General features: G+C 42.5%; 1 protein-coding gene across 21 annotated transcripts in view; it reads left to right on the top strand.

The window, feature by feature from the left end:
- Nucleotides 1–26075, top strand: part of SVIL (supervillin) — a 381188-nt gene that overhangs the window by 206152 nt on the left and 148961 nt on the right. For all 21 annotated transcript variants that reach the window (XM_063922042.1, XM_063922039.1, XM_063922044.1 and 18 more), the window contains exons 3-6: nucleotides 2631–2722; nucleotides 3988–4045; nucleotides 4128–4258; nucleotides 22105–22729. In XM_063922042.1, the coding sequence (XP_063778112.1) occupies nucleotides 2631–2722; nucleotides 3988–4045; nucleotides 4128–4258; nucleotides 22105–22729 (906 nt within the window). The remainder of the gene's footprint in view (nucleotides 1–2630; nucleotides 2723–3987; nucleotides 4046–4127; nucleotides 4259–22104; nucleotides 22730–26075) is intronic.

Genomic DNA, 26075 nt, shown 5'->3' on the forward strand with positions numbered 1-26075 from the left:
AAGGCACCTTTCTGTGATAACTCTTCAGCAGACCTATTAAACAAAGTGCCACAATCTATAACCAACACAATATGATTACAGAGCAGAAGAGATCTTATTTGAGTGTTTATGGTTCTTTGAGTATAAATCATGCAGCACGTATTGGGTCTATTATTAACCCAGATATTGTTTGTTTATGTTTTTTACTGTAATTCTACCTAGCACCCTAGAAGGACCATTATATTAAATATTAAGAGGTTTAGCGGGTATATTAGATATTCTTCCAGATTGGAATAAACAAGAAAAATATTAATTTATTCTAGGCTACATTGCCTGAGTGGTCAATTGGGGGCGAGTTAATTGTTTTTTTGGGCAAAGATAATAAAAGGGCCCCTGGCGGAGCAATTCATTTGTTTTAAGCACCCATTAATGGGATCCGGTCTCTAAGTCGACAGTAACTAGGTCGACAATGTCTAGGTCGACCACTATTGGTCGACAGGGTGTCTAGGTCGACAGGGTCTTTAGGTCGACATGTTCTAGGTCTACAGGTCAAAAGGTCGACATGAGTTTTTCACAATTTTTTTCTTTTTTTTGAACCTTTTCATACTTAACGATCCACGTGGACTACGATTGGAACGGTAATCTGCCCGAAGCATGGCGAGCAAAGTGAGCCATGGTGCACTAATTGGGATTCCCGGTCACTCTACACAGAAAACGACACCAAAAAAACATAAAAAACTCATGTCGACCTTTTGACCTGTCGACCTAGAACATGTTGACCAAAAGACCTTGTCGACCTATACACCCTGTTGACCAATAGTGGTCGACCTAGACATTGTCGACCTAGTTACTGTCGACCTTTCATACCAAACCCCCCATTAATCATCATGCTTGAGGCAAAATCACGCGTAAAGCTGTTAAACAGTCTAAAGTACTGATTAGGGCGCCCAAGCCTCAAACTTTTTGCACATTTCTGCTCGACCCTCAGAAGGTTGTGAGCAGAAATGAGGTTGCCATGGCCGGCATTGCATAGTATGCTAGGACTAAGCAAGTGGTAGAGTAATGTTGAGTGAACATTCTCTTTAATCACTCAAATTGTGTAATCTTTCTATGGCGACTTGACGATGAGATTCTGAGAAATTAGGTCTTTACTTTTTCCTCTTCACACTACCATGTTTTTGTGAGTTTCCACTCTTCATTTGATGAGTAAGCGGTGTATAATAATATATAGTGTGTGTGGCCACAGATTCCTGAGTGCATTGAAAGTACAAGCCAAAGCCATTTCCTTTCTGAGCAAAAGGGCATTTGGTCAGGTTTCATCCTCTTCCAACGCACATTCCTACACCCCACATCAGCCTAAAATCACTTATTTGTGCAAGTTTCCAAGCTTGCTGTGTGCCAGGCTGCTTGGAGGTTCCCCTTGGTGTGAGTAGGTCTTGGGCATTTTACTCCAAAATTCCTCAAAGCCGCCTGAGGTTATGTCACTCCTAATCAGCAGATTTTTTAACAAGTTTACTTCTAGTGTCTTTGTAAGAAGAAAAACACTTTCTTCACCAGGTTATTCTTGGTTTTTCATTTTGTTTTCATTTATAAACCGTTTTATTGATTTAATCTATGTTATAAATAATATAAACTAATGTGACTGGCAGATATTTATAATTTATTTATTAACAGTTTTTTTTATATAGTGCAGCAAGTTCTGTTGCGCTTTACAATTGGATACGATAATAGCATAAAAAAACAAAACAATTGCAAACAGTGAAAAAGCAAGACTGGGTAATAATAATAACTGACAGTCACAGAGGTTGGAAGGCCCTGCTCGCAAGCTTACAAGATATGTATTTGATGTCCAGCTTATATCATTAACAAACCTGGGACAGCACTGTAGTAATATATGTACCGTATAGATGCCCAGTCACTTGTGCATGGCCTTGTACATCTTGCTTCTGGGATTCAGTACCAAAGTTAGATACTGTACAAAGGATGTATATACGGGTGGTCTTCTGTATGCCGAATGTCGGGATCCCGGCGCACAGTATACCGGCGCCGGAATCCCGACACTCGGCATACCGACAACTATTCTCCCTCGTGGGGGTCCACGACCCCCCTGGAGGGAGAATAAAATAGTGTGGCGCGCCCGCAAGGGGCTCCTTTGCGCTCGCCACGCTGTCGGTATGCCGGCGGTCGGGCTCCCGGCGCCGGTATGCTGGTCGCCGGGAGCACGAGCGCCGGCATACCGTACGACACCCATATATACAATACTCCTTTGATTACAGTATAAAGGGTCATGTTCCTTTTGTATTAGGCTACAGTCAGTTATATCCTGGAGAAAATGTAGGATATTGGGTATGTTTTTGTTACTCCCCATTACTAGAATACATTGGATCTAACAATTAGTGTTGCCACCTAATCAGTGGGATGGACAAGACATAACTCAATAGCAACGCTGCCACCTACAGGCTATAATCAAATATAACTTCTAATTATATGAATGCGGTTACAATATAATTGTTCGAAGCATTTATCAAAGATGTACAATTTACATATTTTTTAAACTGCAAAAATTGTTACGAATGCTATTTATAAGCATTAAAAAGTATATTTAAAGCACTGGATTTTGGATTAATTTTATTTTTTCTTCCTTACATAAGTTTTCAGAATAATTTTGGCTGTGGAGTCCTTGGAGATTTGGAAAAAGGCTCAAACGACATTGATGCACATTTATTTGCTGTACTTCCTAAAGGTAGGGAATTTCTGTAACTTAAAATATTTATAGAATGTTTCTTATAGAGACAGACAAACCAGTTTATAGCATACTTGAGATGTCTGTTCATATAATTTAAAGGTGTAAAGGAGAGTTTAAATGTAAATGCTCTAAATCTAGCACCATAATAATGCCTTAGAACTTGGTTATTATGGAAAGGCTGGAGTTGGTGCCTGGTGCTGTGCCAGCAGGTTAATATTACAGCAACGACACACGTCATGGAAACTGTGAGATATGGAAACCTGGAAGTCTCTTCTATCCATGTGGATAGTTTATTTCCTAGTTACTTTACAGAAGTATGGAGTTACTGTTCCCAGTTGTTGCTCACATGTTTTTTTTGCTGCAAGGTTTTACAGGTTTAAATTAAAAAGTGGGATCAAAGTTAAATAATGAGCCTCATTTGTTGAAATGATGGTAGCTCTACATGGTGCTTGTCCCCCTCCTCCTCTTTTTCCATTAAGGCACTGCAGTAGGTAAAGCTGCATGGTTTCTTATTTGTGGTAAGAGGCACTTTTGTCCCATTTTCAATGTAATTTTCCTATACTGTTTCTCTAAAGGATCCTGGAAATAATCTAGAGAGCAGGTAGTTCCCAAAAACCTTTCATTATGTTCTTGAATTGATAGAGGAGAAAGTTAATGGATGTAAATTACAAACACCCTGAATTGGTTAACCTTTATCTCCATATAATAACCTGTTTCCATTCATTTCAGTGGTTCTTAGTATATGATATCCAATGGAAATATATTCTGAATGGTACAAGGAGCCTGGGGGAACCAGTAAAGTGTATATCATGTATGTGGGGAGATAAAAAAAAAAAAATTCCCACCAGGCTTTCTTACCAGCCATAGAACCACAAAGATAACCTTTACTGACGTGTACAAAATAACCCCTGTATTACTTCCTAATAGTTCCTGGTTTGTGCAGCTGAATAAGTTGATCTTTTAGCAACAAGCCATATTGTGACTGATCAAATCGGGATTTACTTAAGTCTTTACATGTATGACAGTCATTCCTTCTTATAATGAAAATTACTGACCTGATTTAACCATTAAAGATATTCTTAATATCAAACTTTAAATCAACATTTGTTAAGAACTATTGTTTGGTATAGCCCCAATTTATGCAAAATTGTTTAACGGTGCAGGGATTATGTTTATTATTCCAATGTCTGTTTATTTTTGGCAGGGTGGGATGGCTATTTGATTTGTGTTCTATGTGTAGTAACGTTTTTCTTTCACTTTAGTTTCAGAATTAAGAAAACTCTTTGAGCCCAGCAGGAAAGCAGTCTCAGAGATGAAGAGGTAGGTGCTGTGTGCTTGGCAGGGTCGTTCCTGTTTATTAGATTGAAGAGGGTACAGGCTTGATGAACTTCTCCTGTTCTAGAAAGGAGAGAATTGCCAGGCGATTGGAAGGCATTGAAAATGAAGCCCCCCCTATAATGTTACAGAATCGATTACTGGAGGAAGACACCCCGAGATATACGAGAGCCACAGATGCTTATAATCCCCATATAGGTAAGAAACACCAAATAAATTTATTATGCCTTTAAATGAAAATTTTAGTTTTTTTGCCCTCTCTCCTTTGGAACATAATTCTGTTATAGGATCACATCATCTCACAATGCTTACTGTTTGTTGTCTTGGTCGCTGAGCTATATATAAAACACAGTGTGACCCGGCACTCACAGCTCCATTCTCAGATATCCTTAGCTCGTGGTGACCTCCCGCAGGCAGAGACCTATACTATCTTTCAGGGATCATTTCTATAGTTTTTAACTTTTGGAAATGTGCTCTATTATAAAGAATGCTCTGAGTGCCGCCCATTTGTTCCTGTATGTATGTATGTATGTATGTGTGTGTGTGTGTATATATATATATATATATATATATATATATATATATATATAGAATGGTAGAACCCAGCGCCTTCTGTTTTGTGCAAACTCCAAGTGGAAATTAAATAATATGCGTACCGCATCCCATGTAAATATCAAGCGTGTAGTTTATATCGTATTTCTCCTGATGCTGGTTTTCAAGCTTTCCCACTGACTCCGTGGACGGTCCGTATGAAAATAGGATAGAATAGTGTAATATTGCCAGCATATATGTAGGTGTGCATAGATTAATTTCGGGTGTGATTAGTGGTTGTGCCTTTAAATAAATGGTGCACCCAGTGTCACAATTGAATGACCGTGAAAAAGTGCCCACCGCCTAAGGTAGTATAAAAATAAGTACCCTCAGGACTTGCAAAACTTGCATGTAGAGGTGTCTTTAAAGGTTCTTCTCCTGAGGTTCATGTTGGGGACCCTTAGAGATAAAATAGTCTCCCGGAGACGGGAAGAAAAGCCCATAGTGTAGTATTTTTGAAAGTTTAATACGAACAAAAACATATAAAACACATATAAAACATAAGGATTGGACCTGTACAATATAAAAAATTATAAAAGCTTATCTGGAATCCTTTCAGAGGAGTGGATCATCTACCCAACGCGTTTCGTCCTTTTGATAATTTTCTAAGACTTCATCAAGGGGTAATTAGGGAGGCTCTGCATGGTCAGAGTATTCATAGGAAAGTGACCACTAGTTTGTACTGGTCAGTGCGCATGTGCGGGATGTTTTCCCGCACTTTCGAGTGTGCACACGCGGGAGTTGACCGTTCTCGCGAAAATAACAGTGCTAATCCCATTCTCGGCACGTCCCGCGCATGCGCGAGAACTTGGGACATTGCCTATATCAGAAATAAACATTTGGACTATTTTGAATTAAAAAGGTATATATTCTATTGGTGGTAGATCTTGGTGATTGATATTACTACAAAATCATGAAATGAAATGAAATGAAAGAATCTCGGGAGGAATGAAAAGTTCTTGTTCTGATTCCAACTAGTCAGAGAAAGGGAGCAAGTTCATAGTAATCATTTAGACCATTTGGCATGAGAGTGTTCAAACTATGAATCCAATACATTTCTCTCCTGGCAAGTCTATTTTCCAGGTCTCCACCCCTTTCATGCGGTATGACATGTTCAATAGGTTTAAAGCTTAATTCAGATGGATTGCCATGATGGTGTTCATTGAAGTGTCTCGGTATCGTATGGTTTAGTACCTTGTTTTTGATCGAACGTGCTCTTGGATTCTTATTTTCAAGGGTCTCTTTGTCTTTCCAATGTATTTTAGACCACAACTGCATTCTAAAAGGTAGATTACATTGGTGGTGGAGCAGTTCATCATTTCTTTTATAGTATGTGTTTTGGTGAGATCAGAGTTAGTGAAGCGTTTGGTGTCTTTGTGTGTATATTTGCAGATGCAACAGTGGTTGCATTTGAAGAAGCCTTTAATTTCATATTTCCAGGTGGGTTCTTTCCTCCTAGAAGTTGGCTTCAGCATACTGGGTGCTAATATCTCTTTTAAGTTCCGAGCTCTTCTAAAGATAATCTTAGGTTTATCCGGTAATAAATCCCTAAGAATATTATCCATTTTCAGTATATTCCAGTGTTTGTTCAGAGTTCTTTTGATATAATCTTCTCCTCCGTTATATGTAGTAATGAAGTCTAGATTTTTGTTTTCGGCATTCTTTTTACTTTTGTATGTCAGAAGTTCGCTCCTTGCTGTGTCGTGAGTTTTTCTTTGTGCCCTGTCTATAATATCTGCAGGGTATCCTCTTTCTATGAATCTCTTTGAATATAAATCCAATTGTTGCTTCTGATACAATTTCTTTTGATACGGCAGAATTGCGAATAAGGGATGTTAGTCTTCCAGCTATTCAGATGTCCGCTCTTGAAGTGCAAGTAGCTGTTTTTATCCTCCTCTTTCACATAGTTCGTTATTATCCGTCCGTAATCCGCCGTTAACACTAGATCCAGATATTCTATTTCACTCTCGTTCATCTTGTAAGTGAATGAGAGATTGTACTCATTGTGTCTGATGTATTCCATAAAATCCATAAACGTTATGTTGTCTCCTTGCCATATAATAAGGATATCGTCTATGTACGTTTGGTATAGAATGATGTTATTCTTAAATGGGTTATTCTGGTATATATTTGTCGTTTCCCAGCTGCCCATGTGAAGGTTCGCGAAGCTTGGCGCGAACACTGTTCCCATAGCGGTCCCACAAGTTTGGAGAAAAAAATTATCAAGAAACTTAAAATAATTATGTTTAAGAATGAATTCTATTAGTGTACATATGAAGTCCCTATGTTCAGATGTTAGACTGTAATCTTGAAGAAGGTATTCCCTACATGATTGTATTCCTTTCTTATGGATAATGGTGGTGTACAGAGATTGTACGTCAATCGTGACCCATCTATAGTTCTCTTTCAAGGGAAAGGATTCGAGCTTTTGTAAAATTGCTGTGGTATCGTTGACATACGATTCCAGGGAAACGACGTATTTGTGCAAAAAGATCTCTACATACTCAGAGATTGCTGCTGTTAGCGAATCTATGCCCGCGACAATAGGTCGACCAGGCGGATTTTTCAGATTTTTATGTATCTTTGGGAGGAAGTAAAAAACTGGGATAACTGGATAATTACTAACCATATACTGGTATTCGTCCTTGGTAACAATTCCCTTTTTTAATGCTTCCAAAAGTACCTCTCTGAGTTCAGATATAAATTCCAATGTAGGATCTCCCTCTAATTTCCTGTAGAAATTTTCATCGCTAAGTAATCTAATTGCTTCCTTTTCATAGTCTGCACGGTTCAAGATCACAAGACCCCCTCCTTTATCTGCCTGTTTTAAGACAATGGAGGTATCTTCTTTAATACTTTTGATGGCATTTTTCTCAAAGTTCGTCAAATTGGTTTTGATCTTAATGGGTAAATCATCTTTGCATAAATCCTTCTTCACCAACTCGAAGAACATTTCAATCTGGCTGCTTTTGGACTCAAGGGGATAATACTTGGATCCTTTCTTGAGCCCTGATTTGTTTGGTATGGCCTCAGGGGGTATGGTCTGTGTGACTGTCTTCTTTGTGAAGTGTCTTTGTAATGTGAGTTTTCTTATATATTTGCTTAGATCTATGAAAAGTTGAAAATTATTAGGTTTAGCTGCTGTGGCGAATGATAACCCCTTACTTAATAATGTAATTTCTGAGTTTTTGAGTACTTTGCTAGATCAATTGAAGATACCTTTTTCTTTTAGTTCTATCTCCGATGTTAATATCTGTTCCTTTTTTTCACGTTTTGGTTTTCCTGCTCGTCTTCCTCTTCTTCCTCTCTTGAGGGTCTTTTCAAGGGTGAAGCCGTATGTACACTTTCTTTGATAGTGTGTTTTTTTGTAGCGGTCCCTCCAGTGTGGAGTACTTGGTGATAAAAAAATCGCTGTCTGTCTCGGAATTGAGACGATTTAATGGTGTGAATCTGTTTCTTGTATAATTCCATTAGATCTAGTAAGGTTAGCCTTCTGCCAGTGTTGCCTTTGTGGTTTGAATGGTATTGTTGTCCATTCGTCCCTTTTGTTCCTGATATTGATGTGTATTTCTTCTGATACTCCTGTCAACCTTTTTATTCCAGAGCTTAATTCGATTGTTGGTATAATCCATTTTATCTCTGCAGAATTTTTTCTCTTTCCTATTAATAACCTCCTTTTCCACTCTCTCTAGTTTCTTACATAAAACATTCTCATTAATTTTAAAATCCTCATTGTTTTTCAGGGGTTCCAATGTTAAATCCTTATTTTTCAATTCGGTTTCTATACTAGTAAGTTCCTTCTTCTTTTCTGTGATAATTAACTCTATGAGTTTAAGGGAACAGTCATGTAAGATCTTATCCCAACTTTGAATGAACTCTGTGTTTATCAAGGCCAAAGGATGAGGTTTTAGTAATTCTCAGCCCCCGTGGTATACGATTGACCTTAATGTATTGTTCGAGGCCAGCTATATCCCACCAAACTTTGGTTTCCTAGACTAGTAGTTTTTCCAAATCCCAGAATTCATTATCTAAGTTAATAATAGAGATATCATTTCTAATACCCTCATCATTAAAAATTTTTTACAAATTTGTGTCCTAGTGCCACCTTTGTGAGATCTCGTGAAGCTCATTGTGCTTGTGTGGGGAGCTGCTTTTTGCCAGTGAAATAAAAAATGAATACAAAACAATTGTTACAAAAGCTCGAATCCTTCCCCTGGAAAGAGAACTATAGATGGGTCACGATTGACGTACAATCTCTGTACACCACCATTATCCATAAGAAAGGAATACAATCATGTAGGGAATACCTTCTTCAAGATTACAGTCTAACATCTGAACATAGGGACTTCATATGTACACTAATAGAATTCATTCTTAAACATAATTGTTTTAAGTTTCTTGATAATTTTTTTTCTTCAAACGTGTGGAACCGCTATGGGAATAGTGTTCGCGCCAAGCTTCGCGAACCTTCACATGGGCAGCTGGGAAACGACAAATATATACCAGAATAACCCATTTAAGAATAACATCGTTCTATACCAAAGGTACATAGACGATATCCTTATTATATGGCAAGGAGACAACATAACGTTTATGGATTTTATGGAATATATCGGACACAATGAGTACAATCTCTCATTCACTTACAAGATGAACGAGAGTGAAATAGAATATCTGGATCTAGTGTTAACGGCGGATTACGGACGGATAATAACAAAGAACTGTGAAAGAGGAGGATAAAAACAGCTACTTGCACTTCAAGAGTAGACATCTGAATAGCTGGAAGACTAACATCCCTTATTCGCAATTCTGCCGTATCAAAAGAAATTGTAGCAGAAGCAACGACCTGGAACAACAATTGGATTTATATTCAAAGAGATTCATAGAAAGAGGATACCCTGCAGATATTATAGACAGGGCACAAAGAAAAACTCACGATACAGCAAGGAGCAAACTTCTGACATACAAAAGTAAAAAATGCCGAAAACAAAAATCTAGACTTCATTACTACATATAACGGAGGAGAAGATTATATCAAAAGAACTCTGAACAAACACTGGAATATACTGAAAATGGATAATATTCTTAGGGATTTATTACCGGATAAACCTAAGATTATCTTTAGAAGAGCTCGGAATTTAAAAGAGATATTAGCACCCAGTATGCTGAAGCCAACCTCTAGGAGGAAAGAACCCACCTGGAAATCTGAAATCAAAGGCTTCTTCAAATGCAACCACTTGTTGCATCTGCAAATATACACACAAAGATACCAAACGCTTCACTAACGCTGATCTCACCAAAACACATACTATAAAAGAAATTATGAACTGCTCCACCACCAATGTAATCTACCTTTTAGAATGCAGTTGTGGTCTAAAATACATTGGAAAGACAAAGAGACCCTTGAAAATAAGAATCCAAGAGCACGTTTGATCTATCAAAAACAAGGTACTAAACCATACGATACCGAGACTCTTCAATGAACACCATCATGGCAATGCATCTGAATTAAGCTTTAAACCTATTGGACATGTCATACCGCATGAAAGGGAAAATAGACTTGCCAGGAGAGAAATGTATTGGATTCATAGTTTGAACACTCTCTCATGCCAAATGGTCTAAATGATTACTATGAACTTGCTCCCTTTCTCTGACTAGTTGGAATCAGAACAAGAACTTTCTATTCCTCCCGAGATTCTTTCATTTCATGATTTTGTAGTAATATCAATCACCAAGATCTACCACCAATAGAATATATACCTTTTTAATTCAAAATAGTCCAAATGTTTATTTCTGATATAGGCAATGTCCCAGTTCTAGTACATTTCACTGACAATTCACTGACAGAGATAGTGTATATTTATCCTGTTATTCTTCTCCATTTATTATTTTCCTTTTTTTTTGTCTCTCTTCTTGTCCTCATGTTAATTTATATGCTTAATGTAATCATATATTGAAATCCTATATCAGTTTATTTATCATATAGGTGTATCTTAGAATATACCATCACATACGAATATGTCATTATTCATAACCATTCATGTTCCCATTATTTGTATGTTACGGTTACTGTTAAATGTCATACTCCCATCTGTATGCTGGGCTACAGAAAGATGGCGCCGTCTTATCGGAATGAAAGACATCCCTCTTCCATTAATATGAACAGACCTGTCATCCATTGTTATACTAAGTTGCCGCGCATGCGCGATGGGGAAACGGTCGTCCATCCCACGTCCGGACCCACTTGCGTATGCGCAGGGTCCGAGACCGCAATCGCTGCACTCCACGTTCTCGCGCATGCGCGGGACGTGCCGAGAACGGGATTAGCACTGTTATTCTCGCGAGAACGGTCAACTCCCGCGTGTACACACTCGAAAGTGCGGGAAAACATCCCGCACATACGCACTGACCAGTACAAACTAGTGGTCACTTTCCTATAAATACTCTGACCATGCAGAGCCTCCCTAATTACCCCTTGATGAAGTCCTAGAAAATTATCAAAAGGACGAAACGCGTTGGGTAGATGATCCACTCCTCTGAAAGGATTACAGATAAGCTTTTATAATTTCTCTGACGTCCTAGTGGATGCTGGGACTCCGTCAGGACCATGGGGATTAGCGGCTCCGCAGGAGACAGGGCACAAAAATAAAAGCTTTAGGACTAGGTGGTGTGCACTGGCTCCTCCCCCTATGACCCTCCTCCAAGCCTCAGTTAGATTTTTGTGCCCGTCCGAGCAGGGTGCAATCTAGGTGGCTCTCCTAAAGAGCTGCTTAGAAAAAGTTATTAGGTTTTTTATTTTCAGTGAGTCCTGCTGGCAACAGGCTCACTGCAACGAGGGACTTAGGGGAGAAGAAGTGAACTCACCTGCGTGCAGGATGGATTGGCTTCTTAGGCTACTGGACACCATTAGCTCCAGAGGGATCGAACACAGGCCCAGCCATGGAGTCCGGTCCCGGAGCCGCGCCGCCGACCCCCTTGCAGATGCCGAAAAGTGAAGAGGTCCAGAAACCGGCGGCAGAAGACTTTTCAGTCTTCATGAGGTAGCGCACAGCACTGCAGCTGTGCGCCATTGTTGTCAGCACACTTCACACCAGCGGTCACTGAGGGTGCAGGGCGCTGGGGGGGGGGCGCCCTGGGCAGCAATGATAATACCTTGTTCTGGCTAAAAATACATCACATATAGCCCCTGGGGCTATATGGATGTATTTAACCCCTGCCAGGTCTCACAAACACCGGGAGAAGAGCCCGCCGAAATAGGGGGCGGGTCCTATCTCCTCAGCACACAGCGCCATTTTCCTGCACAGCTCCGCTGCGAGGAAGGCTCCCAGGACTCTCCCCTGCACTGCACTACAGAAACAGGGTAAAAAAACAGAGAGGGGGGGCACTTTTTTGGCGATATTGATATATTAAGCTGCTATAAAGGAAACAACACTTCTGTAGGGTTGTTCCTATATATTTATAGCGCTTGGGTGTGTGCTGGCAAACTCTCCCTCTGTCTCCCCAAAGGGCTAGTGGGGTCCTGTCTTCGATAAGAGCATTCCCTGTGTGTCTGCTGTGTGTCGGTACGTGTGTGTCGACATGTATGAGGACGATGTTGGTGTGGAGGCGGAGCAATTGCCGGTAATGGTGATGTCACCCCCTAGGGAGTCGACACCGGAATGGATGGCTTTGTTTATGGAATTACGTGATAATGTCAGCACGTTACAAAAATCAGTTGACGACATGAGACGGCCGGCAAACCAGTTAGTACCTGTCCAGGCGTCTCAGACACCGTCAGGGGCTATAAAACGCCCTTTACCTCAGTCAGTCGACACAGACCCAGACACGGACACCGAATCTAGTGTCGACGGTGAAGAAACAAACGTATTTTCCAGTAGGGCCACACGTTATATGATCACGGCAATGAAGGAGGCTTTGCATATCTCTGATACTGCAAGTACCACAAAAAGGGGTATTATGTGGGGTCTGAAAAAACTACCTGTAGTTTTTCCTGAATCAGAGGAATTGAATGAAGTGTGTGATGAAGCGTGGGTTAACCCCGATAAAAAACTGCTAATTTCAAAGAAGTTATTGGCATTATATCCTTTCCCGCCAGAGGTTAGGGCGCGCTGGGAAACACCCCCTAGGGTGGATAAGGCACTCGCACGCTTATCAAAACAAGTGGCGTTACCGTCTCCTGAAACGGCCGCCCTCAAGGATCCAGCTGATAGGAGGCTGGAAACTACCCTGAAAAGTATATACACTCATACTGGTGTTATACTGCGACCAGCCATCGCCTCAGCATGGATGTGCAGTGCTGGGGTGGTTTGGTCGGATTCCCTGACTGAAAATATTGATACCCTGGATAGGGACAGTATTTTATTGACTATAGAGCAATTAAAGGATGCTTTTCTTTATATGCGAGATGCTCAGAGGGATATTTGCACTCTGGCATCGAGAGTAAGTGCGATGTCCATATCTGCCAGAAGAAGTTTATGGACGCGACAGTGGTCAGGTGATGCGGATTCCAAACGGCATATGGAAGTATTGCCGTATAAAGGGGAGGAATTATTTGGGGTCGGTCTATCGGATTTGGTGGCCACGGCAACAGCCGGGAAATCCACCTTTTTACCTCAGGTCCCCTCCCAACAGAAAAAGACACCGTCTTTTCAGCCGCAGTCCTTTCGTTCCTATAAGAACAAGCGGGCAAAAGGACAGTCATATCTGCCCCGAGGCAAAGGAAAGGGTAAGAGAGTGCACCAAGCAGCTCCCTCCCAGGAGCAGAAGCCCTCCCCGGCTTCTGCAAAGCCCTCAGCATGACGTTGGGGCTTTACAAGCGGACTCAGGGGCGGTGGGGGTCGACTCAAGAATTTCAGCGCACAGTGGGCTCACTCACAGGTGGACCCCTGGATCCTGCAGGTAGTATCTCAGGGTTACAGGTTGGAATTCGAGAAGTCTCCCCCTCGCCGGTTCCTAAAGTCTGCTCTGCCAACGTCTCCCTCAGACAGGGCGACGGTATTGGAAGCCATTCACAAGCTGTATTCTCAGCAGGTGATAGTCAAGGTACCCCTCCTACAACAGGGAAAGGGGTATTATTCCACACTATTTGTGGTACCGACGCCGGACGGCTCGGTAAGACCTATTCTAAATCTGAAATCTTTGAACCTGTACATACAAAAATTCAAGTTCAAGATGGAGTCACTCAGAGCAGTGATAGCGAATCTGGAAGAAGGGGACTTTATGGTGTCCCTGGACATCAAGGATGCTTACCTGCATGTCCCAATTTGCCCTTCACATCAAGGGTACCTCAGGTTCGTGGTGCAAAACTGTCATTATCAGTTTCAGACGCTGCCGTTTGGATTGTCCACGGCACCTCGGGTCTTTACCAAGGTAATGGCCGAAATGATGTTTCTTCTGCGAAGAAAAAGCGTATTAATTATCCCTTACTTGGACGATCTCCTGATAAGGGCAAGGTCCAGAGAACAGCTGGAGGACGTAGTAGCACTAACCCAAGTAGTGCTGCAACAGCACGGGTGGATTCTGAATTTTCCAAAATCTCAATTGACCCCGACGACACGTCTGCTGTTCCTGGGAATGATTCTGGACACGGTTCAGAAAAAGGTGTTTCTTCCGGAGGAGAAAGCCAGGGAGTTATCCGAACTTGTCAGGAACCTCCTAAAACCAGGAAAAGTGTTTGTGCATCAATGCACAAGAGTCCTGGGAAAAATGGTGGCTTCTTACGAAGCGATTCCATTCGGCAGATTCCACGCACGAACTTTTCAGTGGGATCTGCTGGACAAATGGTCCGGATCGCATCTGCAGATGCATCAGCGGATAACTGTCTCCAGGACTGGGTCCTGGTGACCACGGATGCCAGTCTGAGAGGCTGGGGAGCGGTCACACAGGGAAGAAACTTCCAGGGAGTGTGGTCAAGCCTGGAGATGTCTCTTCACATAAATATACTGGAGCTAAGAGCGATTTACAATGCTCTAAACCTGGCAAAACCCCTGCTTCAGGGTCAGCCGGTGTTGATCCAGTCGGACAACATCACGGCAGTCGCCCACGTAAACAGACAGGGCGGCACAAGAAGCAGGAGGGCAATGGCAGAAGCTGCAAGGATTCTTCGCTGGGCGGAAGATCATGTGATAGCACTGTCAGCAGTGTTCATTCCGGGAGTGGACAACTGGGAAGCGGACTTCCTCAGCAGACACGATCTACACCCGGGAGAGTGGGGACTTCATCCAGAAGTCTTCCACATGATTGTGAACCGTTGGGAAAAACCAAAGGTGGATATGATGGCGTCCCGCCTCAACAAAAAACTGGACAGGTATTGCGCCAGGTCAAGAGACCCTCAGGCAATAGCTGTGGACGCTCTGGTAACACTGTGGGTGTTCCAGTCAGTGTATGTGTTTCCTCCTCTGCCTCTCATACCAAAAGTACTGAGAATTATACGGCAAAGGGGAGTAAGAACGATACTCGTGGCTCCGGATTGGCCAAGAAGAACTTGGTACCCGGAACTTCAGGAGATGCTCACGGAAGATCCGTGGCCTCTACCTCTAAGACGGGACCTGCTTCAGCAGGGACCGTGTCTATTCCAAGACTTACCGCGGCTGCGTTTGACGGCATGGCGGTTGAACGCCGAATTCTAAGGGAAAAAGGCATTCCGGAAGAGGTCATCCCTACCCTGGTAAAAGCCAGGAAGGAGGTGACTGCACAACATTATCACCGCATTTGGAGAAAATATGTTGCGTGGTGTGAGGCCAGGAAGGCCCCGACGGAGGAATTTCAACTGGGTCGATTCCTACATTTCCTGCAAACAGGATTGTCTATGGGCCTCAAATTAGGGTCCATTAAGGTTCAAATTTCGGCCCTGTCGATTTTTTTCCAGAAAGAATTGGCTTCAGTTCCTGAAGTCCAGACTTTTGTAAAAGGAGTACTACATATACAGCCCCCGGTTGTGCCCCCAGTGGCTCCGTGGGATCTTAATGTAGTTTTGGATTTTCTCGAATCCCATTGGTTTGAGCCACTCAAATCGGTGGATTTGAAATATCTTACATGGAAAGTAACCATGCTACTGGCCCTGGCTTCAGCCAGGAGAGTGTCAGAATTGGCGGCTTTATCGTATAAAAGCCCATATCTGATTTTCCATTCGGACAGGGCAGAACTGCGGACGCGTCCTTAGTTTCTGCCTAAGGTGGTTTCAGCGTTTCACCTGAACCAGCCTATTGTGGTGCCTGCGGCTACTAGCGATTTGGAGGATTCCAAGTTGCTGGACGTTGTCAGGGCATTGAAAATATATATTTCAAGGACAGCTGGAGTCAGAAAATCTGACTCGCTGTTTATACTGTATGCACCCAACAAGCTGGGTGCTCCTGCTTCTAAGCAGACGATTGCTCGTTGGATTTGTAGCACAATTCAACTTGCACATTCTGTGGCAGGCCTGCCACAGCCTAAATCTATAAAGGCCCATTCCACAAGGAAGGTGGGCTCATCTTGGGCGGCTGCCCGAGGGGTCTCGGCATTACAACTCTGCCGAGCAGCTACGTGGTCGGGGGAGAACACGTTTGTAAAATTCTACAAATTTGATACCCTGGCTAAAGAGGACCTGGAGTTCTCTCATTCGGTGCTGCAGAGTCATCCGCACTCTCCCGCCCGTTTGGGAGCTTTGGTATAATCCCCATGGTCCTGACGGAGTCCCAGCATCCACTAGGACGTCAGAGAAAATAAGATTTTACTTACCGATAAATCTATTTCTCGTAGTCCGTAGTGGATGCTGGGCGCCCATCCCAAGTGCGGATTGTCTGCAATACTTGTACATAGTTATTGTTACAAAAAAATCGGGTTGTTATTGTTGTGAGCCGTCTGTTCAGAGGCTCCTACGTTTGTCATACTGTTAACTGGGTTCAGATCACAGGTTGTACGGTGTGATTGGTGTGGCTGGTATGAGTCTTACCCGGGATTCAAAATCCTTCCTTATTGTGTACGCTCGTCCGGGCACAGTATCCTAACTGAGGCTTGGAGGAGGGTCATAGGGGGAGGAGCCAGTGCACACCACCTAGTCCTAAAGCTTTTATTTTTGTGCCCTGTCTCCTGCGGAGCCGCTAATCCCCATGGTCCTGACGGAGTCCCAGCATCCACTACGGACTACGAGAAATAGATTTATCGGTAAGTAAAATCTTATTTTTTTTATATTGTACGGGTCCAATCCTTATGTTTTATATGTGTTTTATATGTTTTTGTTCGTATTAAACTTTCAAAAATACTACACTATGGGCTTTTCTTCCCGTCTCCGGGAGACTCTATTTTATCTCTAAGGGTCCCCAACATGAACCTCAGGAGAAGAACCTTTAAAAACACCTCTACATGCAAGTTTTGCAAGTCCTGAGGGTACTTATTTTTATACTACCTTAGGCGGTGGGCACTTTTTCACGGTCATTCAATTGTGACACTGGGTGCACCATTTATTTAAAGGCACAACCACTAATCACACCCGAAATTAATCTATGCACACCTTCATATATGCTGGCAATATTACACTATTCTGTGGTATTCTTCTGATTTTCATACGGACCGTCCACGGAGTCAGTGGGAAAGCTTGAAAACCGGCATCAGTAGAAATACGATATAAACTACACGCTTGATATTTACATGGGATGCGGTACGCATATTATTATTTAATTTCCACTTGGAGTTTGCACAACACAGAAGGCGCTGGGTTCTACCATTCTGTATATTTTATCTAATTGGACTTTTGAAATAGAGTCCACACGAGAGGACCTTTCTAGCAGCCCCCTGAATAGGGGAAGTGTTGTTGAACTTTTTATTTAAAATTATACCAGTCTTGTTATCTAGGTAGCAGCGCTATTTGCACCATTGTTTATATATATATATATATATATATATATATATATATATATATATATATATATATATATATATATATATACTTCAAATAACTTTTCATCGTCCTGCATGATGTATGTTCACCGTGCAAATCTGCCTGATTCTTATATCCATGTCAGGGCTAAACTCTCACATCAAAGTAATTCCAGTCTATTTTCCAAACCTTGTATCTCCTCCTTATTGTATAGCGAGACCAGGTGTTAGAATTGAAGGTTGGACGCTACTTGAATACTGTAGTAGAGAATTCTGTGGTTCTTTTTGTGCCAGCATACGTCTGTGCTCAGATAGTTGTCATGTGCAGTGAGCTGACATACAGTACTTATATACAAGTCCATCACTCTAATGGACCCTACACACTAATAGATTTTACTAAACGATATGAACGTTCTTGTTCATTAACTCGTTCATATCGTTTAGTGTGTAGGCACCAACGATGAACGATGCGCGGCCCCGCGCTCGTTCATCGTTGGTGCGCCGTCACTTATGCATGCAGGCCAATATGGCTGAGACTGTCCCTATTAGCATGCACTGCCATGGAGCCGGTGATGGGGGGAGTGAAGAAACTTCACTCCCCCCGTCACCTCTCCCCTGCTGTTGGGTCACCCGTCGGCCGTATCCGCCGTCTGGCAGCTCGGCAGCATATCGCCGAATGTGTAGGGGGCGTTAAGGTCCATACACACGGAGCTATATAGCTGAGCGTTTTGACTATAGAGTCAAAATCGCTCAGACAGTTAGTGTATATCGCTCTGTGTGTACACAGCCAGTGATAGCGATGCACGTCCCCGTCAGGTCGCTATCGCTGGTAAAAATAGACTCTGCAGGCAAGTCCATTTTGACTAGGTCGCTGTTAAAGTTACTTAAAATCGCTCATATTTTTCACAGAGAGCGATCTGATCAATTCTAGCCACTTCCTGCCACCCATAGCTCAGTTCCTGCTGTTCTTCTCTGCAAAAAGGAGAAAGTTATGAGTGCGCTGTCAGCAGCAGCCCGTATAGGGGGGGGGGTCAGCTCTTAGTGGAAATAAAACAATAATATAGAGATGTATACTGGCGCCGGCTGTAAAACCAATTAGGGACTGTAATATATTAAGGTAAAAAATCACATAATTTTCATAAACATATAAAATGATATACCGTATATACTCGAGTATAAGTCGACCCGAATATAAGCCGAGGCACCTAATTTTACCACAAAAAACTGGGAAAAATTACTGACTCTAGTATAAGCCTAGGGTGGGAAATGCACGGTGCCAGGGGTTTTCATGCTCAGGGTGTCATGCTCGTTGCCAGGGATTTTATGCGGTAGGTGTTATGCTTGTTGCCAGGGGGTAATGTTTGTTTCTAGGGTTGTGCCCCCAGTGCCACATATACCCCCAGTGACAGATAAAAACATGCCCCCGTTGCTTTGCCCCCAGTAGTTATGCCCCTTCTTTGCCCCCAGTATTGTGCCCCCTCTTTCATTGCCCACAGTAGTTATGACCCCTCTTTCTTTGCCCCAGTAGTTGTGGTGCCCCCTTTCTTTGCCCCCAGTAGTTGTTGTGCCCCCTTTCTTTGCCCCCAGTAGTTGTTGTGCCCCCTTTGTTTGCCCCCTGTTACTGTGCCCCCTTTGCAGCTTACAAACATAAACACACACTAAAACAATACTTACCACTGCCCCGCTCCTGCTTCCCGACCGCTTCTTCTTTTGCTGCGCTGCTCCGCTCCGTCTGGCCGCCGCTCCATCTGTTCATCCGCTCCGTCTGGCCGCCGCTCCATCTGGATCCCCGCTCCGTCTGGCCGCCGCTCCATCTGGATCCCCGCTCCGTCTGGTCGCCGCTCCATCTGGATCCCCGCTCCGTCTGGCCGCCGCTCCATCTGGATCCCCGCTCCGTCTGGTCGCCGCTCCGTCTGGCCGCCCGCGCCGGCGCCCGCTTCCCGGCACCCGATCATCTCTATGGGAGAGACGTCATGACGTCTCTCCCATAGCAACGCCGCACAGACACTAGAGGTCAATAATGACCTCTAGTGTCTGTCCCTGGAGCCGGCTGCAGCGGACGCCCACACAGCCCACGGCGTCTGCTGCAGCCGTTGACTCGAGTATAAGCCGAGGGGGGCTTTTTCAGCATAGAAAACTGTGCTGAAAAAGTCGGCTTATACTCGAGTATATACGGTAATTCAAATATCTTGAGAATTAGCACAGTTTCTGCCAAACTGAGATCCCTGGGGACAACATCCATAAGGGCTGGGTAATTACTAACGTCTAAAGTGAACCAAAGTTTGAGGAATGAGCCCTAACCGGAAATTGTACACAGCATGTACTATAAGTGAGATCTAAGTGGTCTTAATCAAAACTTTCTGTATTTGATCTGAGAACAGACAAAGAAACTGTGCTAATTCTCAAGATATTTTAATTATATCATTTTATATGTTTATTAAAATTATGTGATTTTTTTTTAACCTTAATATATTACCGTCCCTAATTGGTTTTACAGCCGGCGCCAGTATACATCTCTATATTATTGTTCTCCTCGGCAAAGCTACTGGTCCGGGAGGTCGGGAGGGGTTGGAGATGCTGCTGTGAGTGTGTCCCGGGGGATAGAGGGCCGCCGCGCGCACGGGGGTGTGCGTGGCTGCTGAGTCTGTCTCTGCTGCCGAGTGCACATGTTTACCAGTTCCAGGGGACCAGGGGGTAGTGCAGTGTTCCTCCTGGCCGTGATGCTGCATTGCAGACTATCTGCTCCATCACCACTAGTCTGCCCCCCCTCCACTTCTGCTGGGAACGTGCTGCATATGCCCAGCTAGTTGAGTCAGAGACAAACCACTAACGCTGCAAGATAAACATCGATGGTTGGCAAACATCGACCATCGATGGTCTGCCAACATCAGTGTTTTTTTCTTGCGGGATTTGTGGCTTTACCATTCGATGGTGGCACTCCAAATGGTATTGATTTGATGGTATTCTGATGGTTTACGGTTTGTTTTATTTCTGAGAGCTGCACTGTCTGGCTCCTTCCTGGCTCCCGTGGCTCGGCATCAGGGGCATCTTGGGTTCATTGGAGGCTGTCTCTGTACCTCTACTGTATGTCTGCCTCAGATGTGACTGCTCTGATCTGATCTGGCGCGAAGTGTGTAATGTGCTCTACCTGGCGCAATGTGTGTAATGTGCTCTACCTGGCGCAAAGTGTGTAATGTGCTCTACCTGGCGCAATGTGTGTAATGTGCTCTACCTGGCGCAATGTGTGTAATGTGGTCTACCTGGCGCAATGTGTGTAATGTGCTCTACCTGGCGCAAAGTGTGTAATGTGCTCTACGTGGCGCAAAGTTTGCAAGTGCTCTACCTGGCGCAAAGTGTGCAAGTGCTCTACCTAGCGCAAACACTCCCCTACTCATCCTCCTATTTAAATAAGATAGCCAAAATCTCCCATAGGCAAAATCTTCCATAGCCAAAATCAAATCGCTGGTAAAGTTAGTCAAAATCTCCTACTGCCAGTTCAAGGGAAATCTCTCAGTCAAAGAAGTCTCTCATAGTCGAAATCTCTACGTGTGTACTGTATGCACCTTTAAGCCCAGTACTGACGGGAGAGATGTGTGCTGAGCAATCTTAACACAGACCCCTCAGCACACATCCCCCCCCCCCCCCCCCGCTCAGCACATCGTGAGGTACTGAGTGAGGAGGGGGGACGGAAGGGGGGCCGCTCACTTCACCCAGCGCTGAAGTGAGCGACCTGCTAGATTGAGCCTGCATGGCTCAAACTAGCACCGGCGATAGCGATGTGCGTGGCCACGCATCGCTATCGCTGGGGGGCATACACACGACAGATCCATGCTTAAAATCTAAGCAATCTAATCAGATTGCTTAGATTTTAATCACGGATCTCTCCGTGTGTACCCCCCCTTTACAAAGTCACTCATTATGAATCCAGTTTATTTCATCATCCACCAGTGTAATGCTACAGTTGACTTATCTTCTTTACCTATTTATAGGACACTGAAATGTAGTTTATTAAGGCGTTATTAAAGCTACATTATCTCTGTCAATCTGCATTTGGTTAAGTAAATCTGTGATATACACTCATCTGAACTTGGGCGTTCTGAATTTTCTGTTTAGGATTTTTTTTAGTGTACAAACCTTAATGTGTATTGAAAACACTCACATGAAATTTATCTCTCTATAACCTTTCTATATTATAGTTGTAGCAGGACTTGTGCATGTATTCAGCGCAAACTCAGTATATAGATAATCATTGCCCCCCTGAAACAAAATTCAACGTGAAGCTCAGATATCTATACAGTCACAATATCTACTTAATACAATGGAACAAGAATACAATGAGCCCATGTGATATTGTAATTTATGTAATTTAATTATATTCTTTATATATACATGTTTATATTTCATAAGACAGGATATTTTAGGAAAATAATGAATAAAGGTTAAGTTTTAAACTAAACAATCATATTGAAAACATACATTCTTCTCTCTCCAAGTGCGCCAATGTAAAAGACAATCTTGTTTTTTTCGTTCTTTTGTGAACTTGGGCGTGAACCTGTTATCTTTTTCATTTATATAACACGTATGTGTTTTTGATCTAGGTCATGAAACTTATGACGACACGTCAGAGTCTTCAGTAGAAACGCATTCTAGATTACGGTATCATTCACAGTCTGCAGATAATCAATCTGAGACTGCTAGTATTCCGGGACACATGGATGCACACGAACAGGAATCCAAAGCGGAAAGGATAGCTCGGTACAAGGCAGAACGCAGGCGTCAGTTGGCTGAGAAATATGGACTCCCTATGGACTCTGAAGGAGATTCCGAATATCAGTCCAGGTATACACGAACAAGGAATGACAGCGATACTTCAGAAAAGAAGTCAGGCATTTGTGATGATAATGAAATGAAGGATAACAGTTCTGATTACTTGTATCGAGCAGAGAACAGGGAGCCGAGGCGGGTTCGTCCCACTGACTCTAAACATGACATTAACGAAAACTTGTCTGCCAGAGATGCTCTACAGAACCTGGATAATAACAACCAATTTTGTGGGATCTCCTCAATAGATGGCACTACTTCCTTTTCTGCATCAGGGCAAGGAAATATTTCTGGCGACGCACCACGATCACCAAAGTTTCCTCGCCGTGCATCTCAGACCTCTCCAAAGCACTCTTCGTCCCCTAGTTTTTCTACTGAGCAGCAGGTGGACACAAGGCAAGGGTAAGCAAGAATCTAGAATTCAAAGATAGAAATCTGTCCAAACAAGAGCGTTAGGGGTTCTAGAACTACAATAGTAGGCGAAAGCATGGTAAATGTAGCTACGTTTCAGGGTTGATTAATTGTTACTGTTTAAATGCCTAGTATGGGATCCATACAGTTCTGCGTGGTGGGGTATAGTAATGACTTTTACAGTGGGCTTGGCCTTTTAATTTTGTTCTGTTCTCGTGTTTGCACACCTAGAGAGATTGGATCCTTTTTATGTTTGCAGTCTGCACTGTCCTACGTCTTGTACTAATGCCTGTCAGATTCCCAGCCTAGTCCTCAAAATCATTTACTTGTTAAACAACCACATTTTGATGGCTAATTCTGAAACTGAAATACTGCAGTAATGTGTAATTAGAGTTTTATCTTTTAAATAACCTTTTTATGCAAGGCTGTACTGTGTACCATCACATATACTATATACTTAAATTTTATTATTAACAGGGTGCAAAGTCAGTAAATGTTTTGTAATCGTCAATTAGACATTCAATTTAATAAAGGAGATCTATGAAGCATTAAGTACGTCTAACCCTCTGCAGATAATGGGCCCTTCTTAGATCTTCTACAGCTTTCCCTCCTTAGTATTTAGATTGTATGACTTCCCGGTCCATGTAATGAGTAAATGGCTGTTCTTTGAACTTATCAGTTGACTGATACTGTAGAAGTAGCAATAGCAATTGAGGGTTTAAGAATCTATATTAGTCTTTCTCAGAGATAACAAGTACAACTGCATCCTTATACTGCAGTTTCATGATTCATACTAGTTTTAGATCAGGCATCAAGTCCCGAACTATTGATCTGTCTAGACACTTTAAACAGGTTGTCCCCTGTCTCTGGACAAATCTATTATTATGGAAACTTGGCTCCTTAATGATGGTGTCCAGTAGGTACTAGCTGTCACATGAGAGCCACTCTGTGCTGGAGATACTGTACTGCATACAGTGAATTGGGCATTAAACTCCCCCATGTACTGTAACAGTGTTCTTGGTTCCCTCCACAATTTCAGCACAGGCGATTTGAGTACTATAAACACTAGCGCATTTTTAGCTGGAAAAGCACCTGCATGACACCGTCCAAAAAAAGTCTACTTTGCTGTAAAGTGCATGTTTTAAATAAATTATTGGCTTAGCTCCTATAAATAATTTAATTTACTCCCATCACTTTGACATGCAGCTCATGTACTTTGGTTATACAGATGCGGCACGCTACAGCTTTGCTGCATATAGCAGCGTTCTGTAGCGGGACCTTGCTGCATACGCCGCGACTTGTGTACGCATCGCAGCCACTATCTAAGAGGACACATCTATTGGAACATCTAAATGAAACCATAGAACTAAACTACATAATGAGTTCAGTGCTGAGATGGTGATTAAAGTCTAAAGCCATAGAATGTAGTTGTTACCTTTTAATGTTTTATCGGACGCTCAAAGTAATGGGCTCCTGTCAGAGCAATACAATTGTTGCTGTGATTGGGGGCCCATCACTTGAGACGCGTCGAAAAGCCACCAGGTTTTGCTGCGTAAAGTGTCTAAACCCGACTGATTTCCTGGTTGTAACATGAACATTCCTGTGTGGAAGCCATGCCCAAACAAGACACTTGGCATATTTCTGCTCGCTGCCTTGGGAGGCTGTGAGCAGAAATGTTGGAGGCAGCAGTGTTTGCGCCCGAACTGCAGAACAAGTGAATAGCTGCCGACGGGCGCCCAGACAACGATTGAATCGCCCTCTCAGACTGGTGCTTTAGGCTAGATTGCTTTTATATCGGCATCCCCATGTTTGGTGCACTACTCCTAATTGGATATCGCCCTAAATATTAGTACCGTTTCTGATGAATACTGGTAATACAGTATCTGTAGTACTTGCTGCCATTCAGTAACTTGAAGCCAGTTAATTATGAAGTCTACTCACTGTTTTGCCTCCTTGACAATTGTGCAGTAGTGGTAGTAGTCAAACACCAAGTACTGTTTGAGGTTTAAAAACTTGTTTCCAATTCTAAGAATATGTAAGAACACCCCAAGATACCTTATAGCAGGGCTTAACAAATTCCTCCAAGAGTCCAGATCCAGGGCCAAAACGCAGGCACCAGTCCATTTCTAAGATCATTTTCCCACCTTTTGCTGCCTTCCGTTGGCTCTTAAAATAGGCAGCAGAAACCAGCCTTGTGTGGTGCTAAGCTTTGTCTCCCAAGATGACTTTGATCATATCTCTTCCCAAGACTTAAGAAGCTCCACAGAACTGTCTCCATGATAGTTTGTCAGCTCATTCCTCCTGATGCATTGCTATACTGCGTCTCACCAGAGGCTGATCCTATGCATATAATACCTGCAGCCATGCCAAAAATCATGTATGCGGGCCAGGCTGGGCAATTTCTGTTTAATAGTCTCCATGTGCATTAGGAGCTTCTGGAATCCTTTAAAATGCATGTGATATTTTTTCACATAATTGAGTATATTAATGCGTTAAGAGACTTTAAAAAAAAAAAAAATAACTGTATACAGTAATTCCCTCCATACTCAGGAATGTATATGGGCTTAAGTTCCTCTTTAGTTTAATTTATTATATATTTTGGGCTACCAAGTGCCCGTAATGCCATAGCTATGTCTGTACTTGTATGAATATTAGACATCCCAGGTGAATTATATTACCATATAAACTGGCATACTGTACGTCCATTTTTTATACAAGTAACAAATACGGTGCAACTTCTGAAATCTTTGAATAGGTACAGTAATGGATACATTATTCCTTTAGAATACACACATTTTCCTAATAAACAGACAGAAAATTATATTTTACACACTTTTTATATTCGGATACCTTGGTGAGATTTCTGTTCTCACAGGTGCTTTATTTCTTATATCACATTAGGACTTTTATTTAAAGAAATTAAAACTTTTATTTCAACTACTTTTGTGCAAATTTTTTGTTTTTGATCTGTATGTACGTTTCCTTTTTTTTTTATCACACGGTTTGTGAAGTCATTCTGTGGCCGTATTCTACATGGGTGAGGGGCCGGGAAGGGCCAGATGTAGTGATGATGTGTGTATTTAATGTAATGAGTAAATTAGGCAAATTTCAAGGAGACTGACATGAAGGAGAGAAGCTAAGATCTGTTCAGTCTGTGAACCTTGGTGAAAGATATAATCTTTGACTAGTTATGTCAGGGGTGAGCAGTGAGGATATACTTCACAGCTGTGCATACATCAGTTCACACCACTCATGTATTATGCTATGTATTTTTAATTTTATATTTTGTCAGACAAAATATATCTCTTTCCTGTAGAATTCATCAAATAGGTCAATT

Source organism: Pseudophryne corroboree, chromosome 5 (assembly GCF_028390025.1).
Source record: "Pseudophryne corroboree isolate aPseCor3 chromosome 5, aPseCor3.hap2, whole genome shotgun sequence".
NCBI lineage: Eukaryota > Metazoa > Chordata > Amphibia > Anura > Myobatrachidae > Pseudophryne > Pseudophryne corroboree.